The sequence below is a fragment of the Orcinus orca genome, chromosome 11, assembly GCF_937001465.1.
Source record: "Orcinus orca chromosome 11, mOrcOrc1.1, whole genome shotgun sequence".
Lineage (NCBI taxonomy): Eukaryota > Metazoa > Chordata > Mammalia > Artiodactyla > Delphinidae > Orcinus > Orcinus orca.
In genome coordinates, this window is record NC_064569.1 from 14,565,658 (window position 1) to 14,587,465 (window position 21,808).

Below are 21,808 nucleotides of genomic sequence, written 5' to 3' on the forward strand. Positions count from 1 at the left end.
GTTTAAAAAATGAGTACTATGTGATTGGTTTTTTAAATCTCAGAAATATGATGTAGATTACGTGTGATTATTGCCCAAGAAAAAGATTAGGACATCTGGTTACAACAAATCATTCAATCTTGTTATTAGTTTAGCACGTGATAAAGCCAAAAGATATGATGCTGCTGATAATAATAACTAATACTTGATAGTGCATTGCAATAATAGTTTCATTTACATATTACTTAATTTCACTTCATTTTTATTTTATTTCAATTCATCCTCACAGCAATACCTTGAAGTTGGTATTTTAAAGTTCATTTTAGAATTAAAATCTGATGCTTAGAGTGCTTGTGTACAGAGGATTAATAAGTGGCAAAACAGAGATTTGAATCCAGGCCTCTATACACACTCCAGTACATATGAAACTTCATGAGAGAGTGATTGCATTCATTCATTATCTGGATGGATAGGAAAAGCAGAGATTATATTACCTTGAATGTGTCAGCCTTGAAATTTCAAAAAGATATATTTAGAAAGTAGACAATTATACTAATATATATAAATCGCCATGCTTATTTTTTCAAATAGATGACTGATAAAAATCAGTAATTTCTTAATGTTGGGCTTCCTATGTCTTATTATAATTAGAATTGTGGGGTTTTGTGATTAGATGTAATAATGAATATAGAAATTTAATTACCTTATTTGCATTACATGAACAGTGATAGTGATAACTAAGAAGCAAAAGAGTTATACCACCAAAAGATTTTCCAACACTTGAAGTTAAGCCAGGATACCAAGGTAGTGAGAATTAACTTTCAACAAGGCATTCGTTTCTCTTAGATTATCACATTTTGGAGATATTACAAATACCTAGAGCTGATAATAAAACACAAAGAGCATAGGGTCACACAAAGATGATTTGAATTCAAGATCTACAACTTTCTAGATGAATATCCTTTGGAAAATTAATTCATTTCTCTAAGTTTCAGTTTTCCTCATCTCTAAAACAAAAAAGAAAACAGAATTTGAAGGGTTCTTTTGATATTAGAAATAATATTAATAAAGGGGGCCAGATGATAGTGCATCTTGAATGAGAATCATCATTATTATTACTGGAAGTTGTAGGGATGATGCTGGTGGTAGTTTTTTAGACTCTTCCTCATGAGGACAAGATGAAAGTTTTAACTCACACAAGCACCACTTAGGACCCTCCTATCTCAGGGCCATTGGTTACAGCCAGCTTCACAACAAATATGAGCCTTTGCTAGAGTAGGAGACCAGCTGTATAAATGTGCACACATGTCTTTCCATCTGTTAAGACCACTTGGTTGTTCTTCAATTTTTATGTCCTGCTCTTGGTGAATCAGTAGAAACAAACTGATCAAAGAAGGAGGAAAATCTAATTTTAGGATGAAGCACTTCAAATGCTGTTAAACTAGTACTAGCTATAAAAAGCTTTACCTTTAAACATTCATTTTCTGAAACTCCCTAAAAGAATGAAAATGACAATTTTCTCAGAAATATCAAACTTTCAATATATCTGAAGCCAAAAGAATCCTTCAAGGAGAAACTAAGTATTGATATTTCCTAGGAAAGCTATGAACAATTATAATTATCAAGAGAAGCTCATATTCACACTGCACATTTCTTATATACTTATGAGCAGTAAATTGTATGTGATTATTCATGCATAGAAATGAAGAAAAAAGTTGACAATTAATAGTTTTATTCCATATATGTCAATGGCCAAAGTAAATAGTTCAATATCTCCAAATAAATGTCTACTCCAGATTCTACTTATTTTGAGGACACTTTAAAAGTTCACATATCTCACATCATTCAGATTTTTTCTCCATCCATTTTTCCATCCTATCTTAACTATAGGCCCACCTATACAAGAAAATTGGCACGAATAATAAGTACCTTTTACAGAATTTGTTCATTAACCAACTGTGGCTAATAATGCCAAAGTCGTTCAATCTATCCACCCACCATAAACCTAAGATTAAAGAAATACTGAGAAATATGTCTTCTGCCAACAAACTCAAAATTCAGAAGCTTTCCTTTTTTCTTGGCTGCATTTTTTGGTAAGAGACTATTTCCAGCCATACGTGGAAGTAATTAAGTATTTATTAAATGTAAGTTTTGGCAAAATGAAAAATTGTATCACAAATGCAGTTGTACTCTGTCTACTGCATTCTCCCACTCAGCACTGTAAACAATTTTCCATCCTTCAGAATTATATTCCAGAAGCTCACATATTTCCATTAAATACACAATAAATGAACTACAAAATAAAAAATACGGTCTTACGCATTGTGCTGTAGGTGGATGTCATGGTGATCTTAAAATACTAGTTTACATTTCTGAATAAACTGACTTCTAGTTAAGTCATGCTGACATGTTTAATAGTCTCACCCACATGGCTGGGGTAAAGATCTTATGTGTAGTTGTTAAACCCAGTGGTTGAAACTATGCTCAGATGAAATATTTTACCTAAGAGAAATGCTTCTGAAAAGGTTCATGTGAATGATGCTTTTAAGTGAAAAGTTGTATGTAAATTTAATTACATTCTAAACACTACAGAAGTGTTTTCTCTCTAAAAGGAATACTGTAGCAAGTTCTTTGTTACAGGAAAATGATTATTCCCTAGTTTATTTGTTTGAAAATCCAGCTTTTCATTAATTGGATTTCCTTAAAAGCAAACTTGTCAAAGCAAAATATTAAAAAAATTTAGTGTCAATTAAAATGGATCTTATTAGAAAACTGAATTTGCTTTTGGACTGAAACGTCATTTCTAATGAACCTGTGAATCACCTACCTTATACAGTTTTCATGATAATAAAGTTATAACCAGTAAATACTAAACCACTAAAGTAATTCCAGGCCTACAATAGAGATAAACATAAACAAACAAGCAAACAAATAAAACCACCAAGCTAATGTATATGAACTTAAATGACAACAAAAATTTCAGACAGTATTTTTTTAAAATTCAGGATATGATCTCAAGTGTTTGACTATCATTTTTTTAACCCTAAAAAGTAAAGGAAACTATATAGTGAATCTGTATGATTTTGCACCCTTCCATCCAGCCTTCTTTCTGTGCTGCCCAAAGCTTGTATCTGAAGTGACAGCTAAAATAAGAACTGAACACACTAAACAAAGAGAATTACAAATCTTTTATATTAAAAGTTTAGTCACTGCTGTGGAAGGGGGATTGAGTTTAGGCTATATCTGTAGAACTGTTCTAATAATAGTAAAAAAAAGGCTGAGCTTATGCTAAAGATTTCTTTTTTTTTTTTCTGAATCAAATAACCTAGATTGCTGATTACAACAGTCAGAAGGCTTTTCTTTCATTTTACAATTTAGATTTCCTCTGTTTAGTAAGCAACATTGATATATGACACCAATAAATACATTTTCTTTTTATCATGCCAGAGAAATTTCTGTATGTAGACTTTGTATATTATTGGTTTGGTTTCCTAAATTTGTTTTCTGAATAACAAGTGTATCTTTGGACCTGTTTTTCTTTTTCAGAATTTTCATCAAAATTCAGAAACTTCAGCAAAAGGTAAAACATACATGCATACTAAACAAATTATAAAACCAAAAATAATTTATATTTTTCAATTTTTCTCCAAATATTATAACACACACCAAAAGAATACTTTTGAGGGAAAAAATGCTTTGTTAAAACTTTATTTACTGATGGAAGTGATTATTCTGCAAGTGAATAAAAATCCACACTCCCTAAACTTTTGGCCTGAGGTTTTTTAAAAATAGGGAAAGTCAAGAGAGCTATAAAAATTAAAGGAATACTGAAAATATCCTTACAACAATTCCAAGAAACGATAAAATTTTATTTAGCTAATTATATCTTGAAGAGAAGTCAGAAATGCCAGCAGATGTCTTTCTTCAAAGTCACAAATTTCAAATTTAAATTCAAGTTCTATTTGAAAGACCAATTTAACATAACAGGTAGGAGGATTGGTTCTGGAATAATTAGTATTCACAGAAGCTCTGAGCCTACAAAACTGCAAGCCACAGGAGGACTTTGCCTCTGTAGAAAAGAGCAGACTGTGACAGTGTGGTGTAGAGGAATCAGGCAGAACTGGTTTTGAATCCCCACTCTGCCCACTTTTTGACTCTGATCGTAAAGAAGTAAACTTTTTGATCCTCAGTCTTCCTAATATGCATAAAAGATAGGATACTATGTAAAGTGCAGGGTGTGGTCAGGGTTGTTCTTGTTTGCACAGGCAGATGGTATTTGGCTTATGAACACTTATGAGTATCTTTAAGGAAATGGTCTGACTCACAGATGTTCAACTAACACCCCTGGATTCAAAGGTGACAGTGAAGCACAAATGATAACCCCAATCTGCCCTCCACACCCTTAGTGGTTTTCAGTAGAAAGTTATGTACAGAGCGATAGCCCCTCAACTCTATTCCCACCACTCAAAAGAAGACATTCAATTACATGGGAAGAACTCCCCCACTTCACATCATAGAGGAAAATGAGACAGCAAAGGATATGGGACAAAAAAATCTGTGCTAATGCAAAAATCTAGGCATTCATAAAACTCCAGAACACCACAGAATAAGGGGAGAGATAGACACCCCCTAACAATGTTTCTAACACAGAGTCCAAGTGAAAGTGCGGAGTGAACAAGCTGGAGGTATGCCTATATGAAACTGGCCCTTTCTTCCTTTCTATTAGGAATGCTGGAATAAAATCCCCTCATCCCATGTTCCTCAGGGGTTGGGATATGAGATCTCACAAAACTGCACAGAAATGTTCCCAGGGACTTATATTCTATGCTAAGTCATCACAGAGAAGGAATTAATTCTATGGATTAAAAATTCCCATCCACAGCTCTCATAAGCTTTTGATAAATCAGAATTCTCATTCTGCAAGATAAATATATTTTTTTCTAATATTTTATTATGTAGAAGCACCTTACAGCAGTTTATGGAGCAGAAAGAAAGCGTTTGCTGAAATGACAGCAAAATGAAATGAACATTTGCCAGCATATACATGCAGTTGCTTTCTATTCGGGTATTCTGAAATAAAATTCTAGAACACTCTTTACACAAAATGTTGATCCAACAATAAGCCACTATTATTGATGATTCTTATACTTAATATTCTTATTGATTAACCTCAATATACCTTGAAGCTGACAGGTTTGATCATACCTGTGCTCTACACCAGTGGTGAACAAATCTGGCACGCTGCCTGTTCGTGTGAACAAAGTTTTTTTTGGAACATGAAAAAAACCCCAGATTTTAATGCAGACCATGTCTGCAAGGAAAGTACAGCCTTCATTGGACACAAGAAGCATTGGATGTAGGATGTGACAAACAGTAACGCTATAGAGACCATTTTCCTTTCAAATGTACACTAGAATAAAGTCATGTACTCTTACCACTTCATTTCCAAAAAAACCAAAACAGATTCTAATTAATGCATTTTAATTGCCTATATATTGTCATTGTTTCTTTATTTCCTGATAACTATAACTCTTTTCTCATTGCAAAATCAGGTGTGATAAGTATTATTTCTCCATATTTCACCACCAAGCCCAGTACTTTGAGTCCTTAATACATTTCTGATGATACCTGAAATGCATTTTTCACCCAGAGTACTGGAAGTAAAGCATAATGCATAAGCACACATCCCTATACTACCTCAAAGATGCAAATTATAACCTAAAATTGTATTTCAGCACAAAAAGTAAGAGTAGAGTTTGAGTAATTATCCAAATAATTAAGATTCTCCAAAATGTGTGCTGGAGCTTGAATTAATGAGATCTCTCACTCAAGTTTATGATTTGTGTATTCATTTGCACAAGATTGGGAATTATTAACGAGAAGTTGGTGCTTCCTGCTTCAGAGTACCAACAGCACAATCTGGGGACTGGAGAAACAAGATGTTTCTATAAATTTATAATTCTCTGCCTCCTGTTGTTCAGGAGAATCCCTGTTGGTTGGCCTCCAGAGTTTGAGGAGGCCTCTTTAAAGACTATTTTTATGCTGCTTTACTCTTCTGTTTCATTAATTGCTACTGCTGATTTCTCAGAGAATTTTAATTACAGCTCTTTTACTCTGCTTGTCACCTCAGGCTGTTTCAACAAAGGACACAATTTTAGAAATACAGCAAATAAGGAAAATTTGGCCATCTCATGAATTTTGTACAAATTTATAATAACTGTGTTGAACAACAAAACATGTTTAATTAGGGGCAGAGCTACTGAGGGACAGGATGTGGGAAGAAGCTCCATGATGAAGCTGGCCTCTTTCCTGAGTATCCAAACGCCTGGGCACTGGAACACTGCAGACTGTTGGAGGAAACATAAAGCTCTTCCTGCTATTTTCTTTTCAAACCAACTAGGAACCAAAAAGCAATTTATGCTTGTAAACTACTTACGAGAAAGTGCACGTGTTTGAAAAAACAGCAGTACTGTGTGATTTGACACTGAACATGACTACGCCAAATCTGTGACCTGTTCCGTTCCTAATCTTAATGGACATTTCCGTTTCTATAACTTAAAATATGAAAACCTTTAAATATGGTACAGTGAATAAACACATTATGTGAATTAAAAAAAAACAGATCTTAGGAACATAAGTTTTAAGGATGTGCTTACTTGTTCTCTCAACGTCTCCTCAGCTTCCCAGGGTTCGGCCACCTCGCTCTCCTGGGCTGTGGCCCCTGGGGGACTCGGAGCTGCACGTGGCCCAGTCTCCCGCGGGGTTGGGAGCGGGGCTGGGCAGTGGAGCCCCGCCCCGGGCCTGGCGTCGAGGGCCGCACCTGGGAGAGGTCAGCACCACTAGCCTTGCTCAACCTGTGGAAGAAGAGCCTGCAATCTGGAGAAGAAGAACTGGTGTTCAGGCTGGACCACTACGCAGCCAAGGCCACGCGGCACATCTTCCTCATCAGACACTCCCACTACCACGCGAACGCCTCCCTGGAAAGAACCGCCCTTTGACCCCCCCGAGTCGTGAACCGGAAGTACTAACTGGCCTGGGACTCACCAAGCTCGGAGTTGAAGTTTAATAAAATCGTCCGTCCGTCTGTGACCAGCGCTATAGAAAGCTCCAACAGCATCAGCTAACACCTGCCAGGCGTCTGGAAATTCAGCACAGCCCTGCTGGGGGGAAGGCGGCCCGTTGAAGCCGACCCGCCCGGGTCTCGCGGGAAACGGAGGCTGTGCGGAATCACGAGACTGAGCTCGGATGCAGGCCGACTTCTGGAGCTGCATCCATGGGCGGACGGCGAGCATCTCTAGCCGCTACACCTTGAGCGGGCGCGGCCGTTCCCTCCACAGGCGGGCCCCGCGCATCCCTCCGCCTCGGCCGCATCACCCACCCGGCGGTCCCGCCCGAAGGCCGAGGAGCTGTCTGGACGCTCCGGGACACGGCCTTCAGGCCTCCGGACCGAAGGCGGACCCTCTGAGGGCCGCCTCGAGGGGCCGCTCTCCTCCTCAGCCCTGCGCCCAGCTACCTGCATGGGAGCCGGCGATGACACGGTTTCTCCCCTCTGACTTCCCCGCATGGGCTGTACTGCCGTTTCGTTTCATTTTTCCAGGACAAGGCGTCGGAAAAGTAGAAATATCTAAAATTCGGCATATCAGTACATATTTCTGGCCCAGGATGGAAAAGGGAACGTTCAGGTCGTATCTTTGGCAGGGTTTTCTGCGTCACTCTCATCTAACAAGACGCACCTGTGGGGTTTAAGGAGGCCCTTTTGGGGGGATTGGACGAGGCCTGATGTATCAAGGGGTCTTGGTCATGACCACAGGAGCCTTGCGACCCCTGACCCTCGAGACTTCGTCAGCAAAGACAGGCACGGGTGACTCAGGAGCAAGAGGGCGCCAGAGCTTCCATTCATGACACTTCACTTTATACATTCACCTAAGACCCTTTGTCACTTAAGTATGTGTCAAAGATTTTCCTCTTCTAGGTTAAAAAAAATTTTTTTAACATAATTTTTATATTTGAGATTATTCATTTAACTTCTAAAACATTATAGTTGAATATTAAAAATAATTTCAAGTCGTGAGCATTATTATGATTATCGGCCTTCACTCATTCACTACTGCATACAAAATACCAGCAGTGAGTGTTATTCACTGGCCCCATTAAGAGTCTGACAGTGAATCCTACCCAGGATGACGTTCGTCATCCTCATAACCTTCTCCATTGTCATGGCGCCATCTTTCCTGCTTTGGATCAGAGTCCACCAGTTCTGCCTGGTCCATTTCATCAGGCTCTTCTGCTTCCTTCCCCTCAGAGAGGAGTTTTTCCAGCAAAGCATCTATTGGGAGAAAGAACACCATTCTCAGAAAAATTTACCTTCAATTCGATGATAAAGGGACACTTTTCATGTGCTCTACAGTAAATTGGCATGCCTTCATTTAGCAGACGCTTGGAAACTCCTGGCCTCTGTACTTAAACAATTTTATTCATTTTTTTTTTTCCTTCATGACAAGTCACTTCTGGGAATAATCAATAGACTCCCTTTAAATAACTAATGGTAAAACTCAAGTAAGCCTTTGATTTTGAAGAAATGTAGTAAATATCATAAATCTTTCACTTTAAACTTATTCCAGATCCCAGCCATGTACTAATACCATTCTCTTTTTATAGCAGCACAATGTATATGATTAGTGTTCAGTTAATGGCAAACATCATAGCATAATCAAACTTATTATGATTAATTCTTTAGATGGAGTTTGTTTAAAGTACTTATAAGCCATGTAGATAACATGTACCTTGTCTGAAAATTAATTCTGAACAATAATAATCTAAAACAAAAATATTGCAAATTACAGTTGATCAGAATGCCAAATTAATAACCCAAAACTCTGATTTGTGATTAAAGGTTGTGCTTCCCAAATTTCTGCAACTAAAGATATGAAAGCTTATTAACTATCTATACTACTAGCAGCTAACCCAGGCTGCATACAGAGGTACAGATGGCTAATTGGCTTCAGTTGGTAGAGGGTCATTTAAAATAAATTTTCTTTAAATTTTGTTATAAAAATTTTCAAAGCTGTAACAGATGGTTTTATGATAAATATTGCCCTTCACAGATGACCTGACTTCTATCCCTTTCCCCACCTAGGTTTGATAGAAAGAGTGACAACTGAACTATCTACCTCCATCTACCACCTAATTGATATCTATTGCAGCAGCTTTTATGCAGATTTCCAGCCTCTAAATGCACCTGTGCATAGTGTTTCCTGCGTAAATCTGGGGCTCCATTCCCACCTTAGCTTCACAGTGTATGCAGCCCACAATATTCCAGAGACCTGGGTGCACAGGTAAGTAATGATGAGGTTTTTGCAAAAGGGTTAATTAATTTTGTGTAGCTTCTAATTGAGTATAATTTGCCTTGTTCTTATTTGCAGGAGCAAACATTTTATTTTGAAATTTAATCAGCATGGATTTATCCATATTCTTAAAATCATTTACAACTTTATTTCCAGTGCACATTCCTTTTCCCTCAAGTCTTCTCCCATTCTCCATATTAAAAATAACTGCATGTTGTCCATGTATCATTATGGAAACAGAAAATGCTCATCCTACTTAGTGATTGCCCTAAATTTTTCATTTTTTATGTTTGAGTTTAAATGACTAATGCCAATTAACACAGAGCAAGGTAGCACACACACATATAGGGTGATGGAGAGTATTTAAAAATAGAAAAAAAGTCACTTTGATTCCTATCAAGTTGTGAGCAGTAAATATTTTGTGAGATTAGTACATTGATAAAGTGGGAATTAGCCAAGAGTTATTTGAGTTACAATAGAAATTAACCACATTTATGCATGGAACATTGCCAGATTTTAGGTTGACTCTGTTATATAGTATTTTCTTGAATAACATAATTAGAGTAATATTATAATAATTTTTTAAAATTCCTTATGGATTAAATCTATAAGAAAATACTGATTAAATCAATTAAAGTTGATAAGAGAATAGTAATTTTCTAATGGATTTATTGTACCCACTGCATTTAGCATCTCAAAGAAAGGCTAAAAGAAACAATTTTAGAAAAAAGAGAAATAATTTTTATCTTGGAGTGTATTTTTGCAAATAACAACTGTACGAATATTTATAGAGTTAATTATAAAGGAAATTTTACCTTCATATGTAAAAAACAAAAACTCTATCATCTCTCTGTCTCACGTATGCATTTCTTTAAAACCCATGGGAAAATTGTCTTATGCTTTTTCTTAATTTTATGAAGAATTTTAAGAGGCTGATGTATAATCTAACAAATTGCCACTCTAATGAATGTTCTCATAATTTTTAAATCATTACTATATCCTTATTAATTTTAATTCACATGGAAAAACTATGTAGCCAGATAAATACAGATAAAGCTATATGCATAGAGCATGTATTCAGTATTTATATATGGTGGGAAATTTAGTTCTGTTTATTTTTTCTATTGTTTTTCTATTCTCTGTTTTTTTTATTTCACATAATCTTTATTATTTTCTTTTAGCTTTGGGCTGAGTTTGTTCTTCTCTTTCTAGTTCTTTGAGTGTAAATTTAGATTATTGTGATCTTTTTTTTTAATTTTTAATTCTTTTTTAATTTTTTTTAATATTTTATTCTTTTTTTAAAAAATTTTTATTGAAGTATAGTTGATTTACAATGGTTTGTTAGTTTCTGCTCTACAGCAAAGTGAATGAATTATACATATACGTATATCCACTCTTTTTTAGATTATTTTCCCATATAGGTCATTACAGAGTATTGACAAGAGTTCCCTGTGCTATACAGTAGGTCCTTATTAGTTATCTATTTTATATATAGTAGTGTGTATATGCCAATCTCAATCTCCCAACTTATCCCTCCCCTGCCAAGCTTTCCCCCCTGGTAACCATAAGTTTGTTTTCTACATCTGTGGCTCTATTTCTGTTTTGTAAATAAGTTCATTTGTACCATTTTTTTAGATTCCACATATAAGCGATATCATATGATATTTGTCTTTCTCTGTCTGACTTACTTCACTCAGTATGATAATCTCTAAATCCATCCATGTTGCTGCTAATGGCATTATTTCGTTCTTTTTTATGGCTGAGTAATATTCATTGTATATATGTACCACATCTTCTTTATCCATTCATCTGTCAAGGGACATTTAGGTTGCTTCCATGTCCTGGCTATTGTAAATAGTGCTGCAGTGAACATTGGGGTGCATGTATCTTTTCAAATTATGGTTTTGTCTGGATATATGCCCAGGAGTGGGATTACAGGATAATATGGTAGCTCTATTTTTAATTTTTTAAGGAACTTCCATACTGTTCTCCATAGTGGCTGTGCCAATTTACATTCCCAACAATATTCCCTTTTCTCCACACCCTCTCCAGCACTTATTGTTTGTAGATTTTTTGGTGATGGCCATTCTGATTGGTGTGAGGTGATACCTCATTGTAGTTTTGATTTGATCTTTCTTCTTTTAATGTAGGCATTTATTGCTTTAAACTTCTTTTTTTAGTACTGCTTTTGCTATATCTCCTAAGTTTTGGTATGGTGTGTGTTAATTTTCATGTCTCAAGATATTTTCTAATTTCCTTTTTGATTTCTCTTTGACCCATTAGTTGTTCAAAATTATTCATTTACTTATTCATCTCACTTATGTGGAATCTAAAAAACAAAACAAAACAAAATGAAAACAGACTCTCAGAGAACAAGTGGTTGCCAGAAGGGAGGGGTGGGGATGGGGGTGAAATAGGTGAGGGGGTTAAGTGGCATAAGCCTCCAATTATATAATAAATAAGTCACTGAGATATAATATACAGCATAAGGAATATGATCAATAACATTGTAATAACTTTTTTTACCCATACAGATGGTTACTCAACTTATCATGGTCATCATTTCATAATGTATGCAAATATCAGATCATTATATATTACACCTGTAACTAACATAATATTGTACAACTATATTTCAATAAAATAAAAAAGAGAAACTAAAAAGTGTTAATTCCCATTAATTTGAGAATTTTCCAATTTTATTTCTGCTACTGATTTCTACTTTTATTTTATTTTATTTGTTCAGAAAATATACTTGGCATGATTTCAATTTTCTCACATTTGTTAAGACTTGTTTTGTGACCTATTTTGTGATCCATGTGCACTTGAGAAGAATGTGTATTGCCCTAAGCTTGGGTGGACTGTTGTATAAATATTTGTTAGGTTCATTTGGGCTATAGTATTATTCAAGCCCTCTGTTTCTTTATTGGGCTTCTGTCTGTTTGTTCTATTCATTATAACCAATATTGAGATCTTCTGTTATTATTGTGTTGTTGTCTATTTCTCCTTTTCATTCTGTCAATGTTTGCTTAATATATTTGCTTCAATTTGGGGTGCATGTATATTTACAACTGTTGTATCCTCTTGATGAGTTGACCCCTTTATCATTATATAATGTCCTTGTCAGTTGTGACAGTTTTAACTTAAAGTCTATTTTGTCTTATATAAGTATGGCCGCTGCTGCTCTCTTTTGATTACCATTTACATAGAATATCTTTTTCCTTTCACTTTCAGGGATGTCCTTAAATCTAAAGTACATCTCTTGTATACAGCGTATGGTTGTATCTTGTTTTCTAATTCATTCAGTTATGCTATGTCTTCTGATTATAGAATTTAATGTATATTTAATGTAATTAATGATAGGGAAGGACTTTCTATTTTCATTTTTTCATTGTTTTCTATCTTGTAGCATTTTTGTCCCTCTTTTCCTCTCTTGCCATTTCCCTTTGTGTTCTTTTGAGTTTTTGTAACGGCATACTTCAATTCCTTTCTTATTTTCTTTTGTTTATCTTCTATAGGTAGGTGTTTTCTTTGTGGTGACGATGGGCCTCACATAAAACATCTTATATTTAAAACACTGTTTTAAGCTGATAACAACTTCAATCAGATACAAAAACTCTACTATTTTCTTCTCCCCTCACCACACTTTATGTTACTGATATCACAAATGGCATCTTCTTATATTTTATATATTTTTATTATTAAAGTTTTTCCATACTTTGTCCATTATAGTCTATCCAGAGTTAAAACTTGTTCATGTACCACCATTACAGTCTTACAGTATTCTGTATTTGTCTGTATATTTTTCTTTACCAGTAAGCTTTTATACTTTCATATGCTTTCGTGTTGCTGTCTAGCATCTTTTCATTTCAACTTGAAGGACTCCCTTTAGCATTTCATGTAAGTCAGGTCTAGTGCTGATGAACTCCCTCAGCTTTTTACCTGAGGAAGTATTTATTTTTCCTTCATTTTTGAAGGACTGCTTTGCCAGATATAATTATATTTTTTTCTTTCAGAACTTTGAATATATCATTTCCACTCCATCTGGCCTTTAAGGTTTCTGCTGAGAAATCTGCTGAAAAACTGATGAGATCTCTTTTATGTGGCAGATCACTTTTCTCTTGCTGCTTTCAAAATTCTCTCTCTGTCTTTGACTTTTGATGTTTGATTTTAATGTGTTTTAGTGTGGTCTTCTTTGGGCTCATCCTAGTTTGGTCTGTTGGGCTTCTTGAAACTGAGTGTTCATTTCCTTACTGACAATTTACAAGTTTTCAGCCATTATTTCTTCATATCAGCTTTCTGCCTCTTTCAGTTGTTTCCTCCTGGGACTCATATAATGTGTATATTTGTCCTGTGTGTCCCATAAGTCCCTTAGACTTTCTTCACTCTTCTTCATTTTTTTTCTTTTTGTTTCCCTAACTGAATAATTTCAAATACCTATCTTTGAGCTCACTGATTTTTTTCTTCTGCTTAATCAAGTCTGCCCTTGAACCTCTCTACTGATTTTTTTTTCAATTCAGTTATTGTATTCTTCAGCTCTAAAATTTCTGTGTGGTTCTTTTTAATATGTTTATCTCTTTCTTGATGTTCTCATTTTGTTATATATAAAATTCTTTGTCAGGTAGTTCATATACTTCCATTTCTTTAAGATTAGTTTCTGGAGATTTATTTTGTTCCTTTGCTTGGGCCATGTTTTCCTCTTTCTTCGTATACCTTGTTTTACTTTGTATTGGGATTTGAGCATTTGAAAAAAACAGCTACCTCTCCCAGTCTTTATGGAGTGGTTTCATATAGGGGAAGAATGTTACCAATCAGTCCAGCTAGAGATTTGCGGGGCCTTTCAAATATTTTCTGTAGATGCATATTCCCTGGGCTTCTGTGATGCACACTACACTTTCCCTGCTCCCCTCTCTTCCTGCCAATGCAGAGACCATCAAGCTGCATCAACCTCTGTCTGTTGCCCCACATATCCTCTGGAGTGGCAGCAAGCCTCCCAGCTCTTCTTTGTTCTCCTAAATCCATGGTCCCCAGGCATTTAGAGTATATCATACCCTGTCAGCATTCTGAGACAGAAACCAGTCCCTCAGGCAGCACCCCCCAAAAAAGCTGCAACATTGGAATCACAATCCAAATCTTTCCCAAGGGAGAAGCTGGGAGTTGGGGGTTTTCTCCTATTCATTTTGCACTGAGCTGGGGGGAAGTGGTGAGTGAGTTTGTGCTAGTTCAAACCATTGCCTTTGTTCTCAGAGTCCTCCAAACTGGCAGCCATTCCTATTCTGCATTTAGATTCAGCAAGAGAGAAACCCGTCCCTTGGATAGACCCCTAAAAAGTCTGAATGTTAGGCATATGTTCTAGTCTTCTCTTTCCCAGCGAAGGGAGAAGCTGGGAGCTGGGAGTTTCCTCCTGATCCCACTCTGCTGTGAGGAGGAGCTCTGCAAAATGAGTGCCATGAATTTTCCTGCTGATTTTTATGTGGCCGGTTTTGCACTTGCCTGTGGTGCAAGAGCCTTTTAACATGTTTCTGGATTTCTCGCAAAGGAAATTGAGTTGGTGTCTCCAGGGGGGGAAGGAGGGTCTAGGGCTTCTTATTCTGCAATCTTGCTGAAGTCACCAAACATAAATTCTTAGTAATTTTTAAAGTACACTCTATACAAGCAAATAGCACATTATCATTTCATTTGACTTTTAACTATAAAAATAATTGACCCATATAGAAAACTGGTTCCTTTATAGTGTTCAGCTTATTGAATCAATGTTGTTTCTTTTTAGGTATAAAGCATTTTCTTTTTCCTGTTGGCTTACATATGCTGGAAAGAAACTGTGCCAAGTGAGAAACTGCAGAAATATTCCAGTCAAAAAATTGTTTTTTTTCTTGGTCAACTGGAATGAAACGTAAGTTTAATCTTTATTCTGGCAGGATCATTTGTCTAATAAAGATCAGGGGTTTTTTCACCCTTTTCTTAAGTGAAGGGTATGATTTTTTTAAAATATTGTCAGTTGATTTGATTCAGTGATGTGATAAATATGCTAGGTATAATAGATAAGTGATTTCAATTCAGCAGATTAAAGGTCCATTTAAAAATCTAGATAAGTGTCCAATCTACGTGTGTTGAACTGCTCAAAGAGGGAAATTGGGAAAGGGAGAATTATTAATCATTCACAGACTGTGGATAAAAGGAATACCCTCTACTTGGGGTTAGAGGGAGGTAGATTCCAGATATAACAAAGAAGAAAGAAATCACCTAATAACATATGTAGTCTCCATTTTTCCCCAAAAGCCAGTTATAAATTTCTTTAAACAATCAAGTTTTTGAACAGTAATTATCTATGCATTGTGTAAACTGTCACCTAATTTGGGGTAAGCAACTCCTACTTCATAATTTTATAGAGATTTATTAAATGAAGAAGGAAGAGTACCTTCTTGACACTATCCATGCCTTCCTCTTCTTCTCTGCCTCCCACCTCAAGCCTTTGCTTTACTCAGAATCTCAGGGGGCTCCTAGGCTCCATCTATGGTTTTTATATGGTTACCATTGCTTTTCCTTGCTATTCCCATGACACTGCTCTGCTGTCCTTTCTCTGGGGTCTCCACTGATCCGCTGAGAACCAGTTTTCTTCCCACCACAAGTAGAAGCAAACTCCCCAGCCTACTATCCATCAGCCATTTCAGAAGATCAGGCTTTCTTAGGAGATAATTTGACTCCCAATATTGTACTGTCCTATTGATATGTATGAGCCAAAACTTCTGGGACTCTGAAGATGGTGTTAGAATAGTACCATCTATCCCACTCTTAGTGTTACCACAATCAGTGGAGACTGAGTCCTGAGGCATAACATGTGTTCCTCAATTCTTACGTACTCCAAAGCAAATCCTTCTTCTTCTAGGTCTGTGACAACCTTTATCTCTTCTTGAAAACCTGACCTTCAATTACAAAATCCCCTTCCATTGCACAGAATCATTTCTGCTTGTAAAATTCTTTAGTGGCTCCCCAATTCCTATAAGGTAAAATACAAGTAATTTAGCATAGCACACAAGGCCCTCTGTGGTTTGGTCCCTGCCTATCTCTGCACTTTCATCTCTGGAGTTAGCCCCACTGTCTGCCCATGCACCCAGCCAGCCACTCTCTGTGTCTGATCTACTTACCCTATGAACTGAGAAATCACGCCTCTGCTAGGGGTCATCCATCTGTCAGAAGGACAGTGTCTTCACTGCCTACTTTGGGAACTCCTAATTATGTTCCAGAACACTCCTCCACCTTCTCTATAAACCCTTTCCTGTATCATTCTGTGAAAATTGGCCACCTTTTGTTTTTTCATTTGGTCTGAACCTCAAAGTACTGTCTTATGGTCGCTTACTGAATGTATTTGTTTACATTTCTGTTTGCTTCTGCTAAAGGATACAAAGATTTTTATTTTCAAATTTTAAAATTTTATCCCTAGCAGATAAAGCAGCACCAGACAGAGTAAGAGTCCAGGAAGTGTAGCTTGGAAAGTGAATGAATTTTGTATAATAAGTGATTCCTCAAAAATGCATTAACCAGCTCAATTACTAGAATTATTCTTCTGACTTAATTAAAACATTCCTGGTTGTTTCAAAAAGTCAGATTCATTTTCAACTGACAAATATGTGCTATTATTTAAACAATTCAAGGGGAAAATCTACTAATGCTAAAGTCAAAGAAAAAAAATCTCAAAATAAATGGAAAATCATTAGTGTTGTTGGAATAACTTCATTGGTATACTTTTCTTCTCTTCCTTCAAGAGTGCATGAGTGTTTCTCTTCCATCCTCCCTATCCCACCCCTCTAGGTGGTCACAAAGCACCAAGCTGATCTCCAAGAGGGAGGAGATATGGGGACATATGTATATGTATAGCTGATTCACTTTGTTATAAAGCAGAAACTAACACACCATTGTAAAGCAATTATACTCCAATAAAGATGTTAAAAAAATAAAAAATAAAATTTAAGTAAAAAATTTTAAAAATAAATTAAAAAAAGAGAGTGCATGATTGTTATCTTTCCTGTGAGAGTTTCTCACAGGAACAGAACAGATACTGTCGTCTCCATTTTACAGATCAGAATATTAATGTTTATGAAGCTTAATTAACTTGCCCCAGGTCCCACAACCAGTAAGTGACAGAACTAGTGCTCAGACCCACTCTGACTCCAAAGCTGAGGTTTTTACTGTGATTTTCATACTGTTTCTTACAACATATAAAATCTTGGGCTGAGTATTTATATTCTACAAATAGTTCTCACATCTTAAATTAAAAAAAACCAAAACTCTACTTCTTTTTTTCAACAGCAGCCATGACATTTTTCCCCTCTACTTTGCAGCAAAACCCTTCCAAGGAGTCGTCTGTATTCACGTTCTTCCATTTTTTTCCTCTGCTCTCATGCATTCTCCAATCAGGCTTTCATCGTCTCTGCTCCACTGAAATTGACCATTAGAGTCACTGATGACCTGCAAAGCTAAATCTGATATTTGTTTCTCAGTCTTCATCTTACATGATCTGGTAGGGGCTGGCTCCCACATTCTTTAAGCTTTTCTCCTCCCTCGCTGGGCATTCCTTCTCCATATTCTTTTCTTCTCCCAGACTGATCATAGTCTTAACCCTAAAGCCTCTTCTGTTGTATCTATCTTTACTCCTTAGTTTTCTCTTATAGTCACATAGCTTTAAATGCCATCTGTATGCCAACAACTCCCAAATTTATTTCGCCAACACAGGCATCAGTCACAAACTTCACACGTACTCACTCAACATGTCTAAAACTAAACTCTTGATCTTACACTCCAAACTTGTTCCACCCATGGATGGCCACTCTGGATGATCATTTCCAGTATCGGTTGTTCAGGTCAGATCCTTAGCCTAAATTTCCTTCTCTCAGAACACGATGTCCAGGAATCCTACTGTCTCTCTCCTCAAAATATTTCCAGAACATTACTTCTCATCACTTTCACTGGTCTAGGCCACCATCATATCTACCCTGTATTCCTACAGTAGCCTTGAAATAGTCACCCTACTTCTCTTGCACCTTTAGAATCCTTCTCACACAGCAGTTAAAGTAACCTCTTTTAAAATGTAAGTCAGGCCACATCATTCTTCTGTTTTATAATCCTACAATGGCTCCCTTTTTCACTCAGATAAAAGTCAAAGTCCTTACAATGGTCTGTTATTTTATATTAGTGTTAATAAGGGAGTTCTATACAATGTGACTTTTTAAATCTTCCATTTTCACTATCAAAAACTTATTCTGATTTTAGAAAATCTGTCTCATATAGAAGAAAAGAATGTTTAAGAAAAATTTTAGTGCTTACTCATTTTTAAACAGCAGAGTAAGGCAAACATATGGTTAAAACTTGAGGTCTGTGCCAACAGCTTGGATATAAAGAAGCAATCTGACTTCACTTATTGAATTGTCTCTTAAAGTATTTTTCTTCCTTGTTTTGTGTAAAAGTTCATTCCTTTGATTTTTCAACAGCCATGTAGAAGTTAATAAAAAAAGATTTCTCAGTGACTCTGAGATTATTCTGGCTTCAAAAATCCATATCTATTCAAGAAATGAATAAATAACTATTTGTAAAGCATATATTCTTACCCTAGAAGAATTTATCTTTATTAATAAAAATGACAGAATGGAGATTGGAAGTAACTATCCACTGTAACTTATCGAATTTTTTGTCATTCTTGATATGAAAAGCTCACTAATAAGTGAAGTTATACATGAAGAAGCCAGACTCAATGGAAAAAAGAACTTTCCAGATTATGTGAGAAATAAAGTGAAATTATAGCTTCCATCCTACCACAGCAATATGAAAACTGAATAGCAAGTCAATTACAGGTAAAAGAGAGAATATTCAAGAAATTACTGTGCATTCCACAGAATCATCAACATTTTATGTTGAGTTTCAGAGCTTCTTTTAAGCTGAGAAATATGTTCACATTACATTGAATGAATATTATGACCATGAAGGAATATGAAAGAAAAGAGACTTTTAGCTTTAGATGTCTAAATGTGTAATAATTTAATTTTCAATAGTCTAAATTTCACTAATCTTGTAAAATAATTTTTTTTACTCTAGTCGTTATTTCCCTTCCTTACTTTTAACTAGAATTATATTTTATCTGTCTACAATGGCTAATATAAGTTTTTACATTGTTGATAGAATACTGAATATAAGGCTGATATACAACCTGCCATTTGCCACATACTGTGTTATGTAATATTCGTTCCATTTATGGATAAGAAAAACAAGGCTTAGGAAGGTTAAATTCATCACTCAAAGAAGAACATCTGTTTAGTCATGGGGCCAATATTTGAATGCACATATATGCAAATCCAAGCCTCTGATTCATCTTCTCCACTCATAGCTTACATATTGACATCTCTGAGTTATTATTAACTCAATGACATCGTGCCCTAAACCGCACATATATCCCCTACCCCATGCTCCTCCTCTGTGTTTTCTATCTGTTAAAGGTAATCTACTACAACATAATCTGGAAGCCTGGAATTCATCTTTAATTCTTCATTGTCCTATTCCACTAATATGCTGTTAGTCAAATATTAGTTATCCATTCAAACTCTAAAATAGCCCTTCTGTCTTTCCTTTTGTTAGATGTCTTACTGCCACCTGGGTCTGGACCTCTCTATCTCAGAGAACAGCATGTTGAGGGGAGAGATGTGTACTTCCTCAAAATCAGTTATGATCACTGGGCTGAATTAACTCCTCCTCATTCCTAAGGCTGAATGCTGCCTAGCCACACACAAAAGGAGGTCACCAAACTCTTATTTTACACACTGAGTAAGGACTGCTCCCCATATCCAGATTAGACAGCCAACTTCTTGTGTGAGAAGACACTCGATACTACCTGAGGCCTCACCTGGGCCAACCTCAGTAAGCACTTTCCAACTGGATAATAGACTTTGGTCACAATCAGTCCTCTAATAATCACCCACTGCTAAAACAAGTTGACTTCAAAGTTCAACTGGGAATTACAAGGCCAGTGGATTCTGTTCATACTCCTCACACCTAACGGCATGAGATATCATCCAATACAAACTGCCCATTTGCTCTTCCAGTCACTTTCCTTTTACTTCTTCCCATTCCTTGGTGAATCAGTTCCCATTAATCTTCCCCTACATGCTAACGTCTGTTCCAATTTTCCCATTTCTTCATAGCATTCTCATCTTCTAGTGAACATATTCCCCCCATCTCAACTTTTTGAAAAATGTCTTCTTGTCTCATAAATAGATCTCTCCTAAGCCCCATACTTCTCTTGAGGCTCTTGTATCCTTCTTCCTGTCCATGATTAGGGACCTCAGATCACACTCTCAACTTTCTGTCAAAAGCCCTTTCTTCTTAGATACTTCTACCACCCAGGTGTACCCCTCCCAATCTTACAGTATCATTTATAACCTTCTAGGCAGTCTCATATATATTGGTGGATTCAATGCCCAAATTCAAGGTTTTTTCCACTATTAACAATCTTGTGTTTATCCTTAGCCACTTTTTTTGTCCATATCTACAATCCATCCAGGGTCTGAGTTTGATTCACCTTGACATATCCAGGAATTGTATTGTCTGTTACATCTCAGCAATCAGCCCCCAAATTCCTGGAATCTCATTATCACCCAGAATAGTCCACATTTAAAATTATAAACAACTCTCTATGCTTTTAGCTCTCTCATTTAAACATTTCCTTTTGCCATTAGGAAAAATCTTAGATCCCTTTGCCTAGCATACAGAGTTCTTAAACATCCTGGCAACCACCTGTCTTTCTAATTGCATCCTCCATAACTTTCCAGATCACCTTGACTACATTCTGTGTTCTAGCCACAATGAGCTGCTCACCACTCCTCAGCTACATGCATATATGCCCTTGTCTATGCACTTTTCTTTTCTTGGAATATTCTTTTCCAAATCTCCATCTGATTATAACCAACTTACTCTTTAAGACCCATTATGAGTTATTTCCTGCCGTCCCCCCCATTCCCTAAGACAATGTTAACCATTCTTTTATTATGTAATTGTAATTGTAATTGCTCAAGTTATTGTAATTTTTAAGAATAAACTTATATATCAAAATTATAGCAATCCCCATAGAGTAATCAATCTCATTACTCTATGTACTTCTGCTATATTTCTACTTTTACAAGATACAACACAAAATTTAAGAGGATGCCTCGATTCAAATAGTTAAAATATTTTTGTCATATAACATTATATTACAAGGAAATATTTATGAAAACATGGTTGCAAATGGGTAGATAACCTACTTCTTTCTTTTATTTTAAGAATCAATTTTCCTCTTGAAATAAAGTCACTTCCAAGGGAATCCATGCTCACTATAAAACTGTTTGGGATTACCTGTGCAACGAACAATGCGGATTTATTGGCCTGGACTTGTCTTCCGCTGTTTCCAAAACAGTAAGTATATCATTTGTGATTAATAAAACTTCCATCTCAATAAAAACCTC

General features: G+C 36.1%; 1 protein-coding gene across 11 annotated transcripts in view; it reads left to right on the forward strand.

The window, feature by feature from the left end:
* Positions 1-21,808, forward strand: part of PIK3C2G (phosphatidylinositol-4-phosphate 3-kinase catalytic subunit type 2 gamma) — a 365,719-nt gene that overhangs the window by 82,264 nt on the left and 261,647 nt on the right. For all 11 annotated transcript variants that reach the window (XM_033430304.2, XM_049695083.1, XM_033430311.2 and 8 more), the window contains 4 exons: positions 3,526-3,559; positions 9,116-9,314; positions 15,094-15,216; positions 21,627-21,758. In XM_033430304.2, coding sequence (XP_033286195.1) covers positions 3,526-3,559; positions 9,116-9,314; positions 15,094-15,216; positions 21,627-21,758 — 488 coding nt within the window. The remainder of the gene's footprint in view (positions 1-3,525; positions 3,560-9,115; positions 9,315-15,093; positions 15,217-21,626; positions 21,759-21,808) is intronic.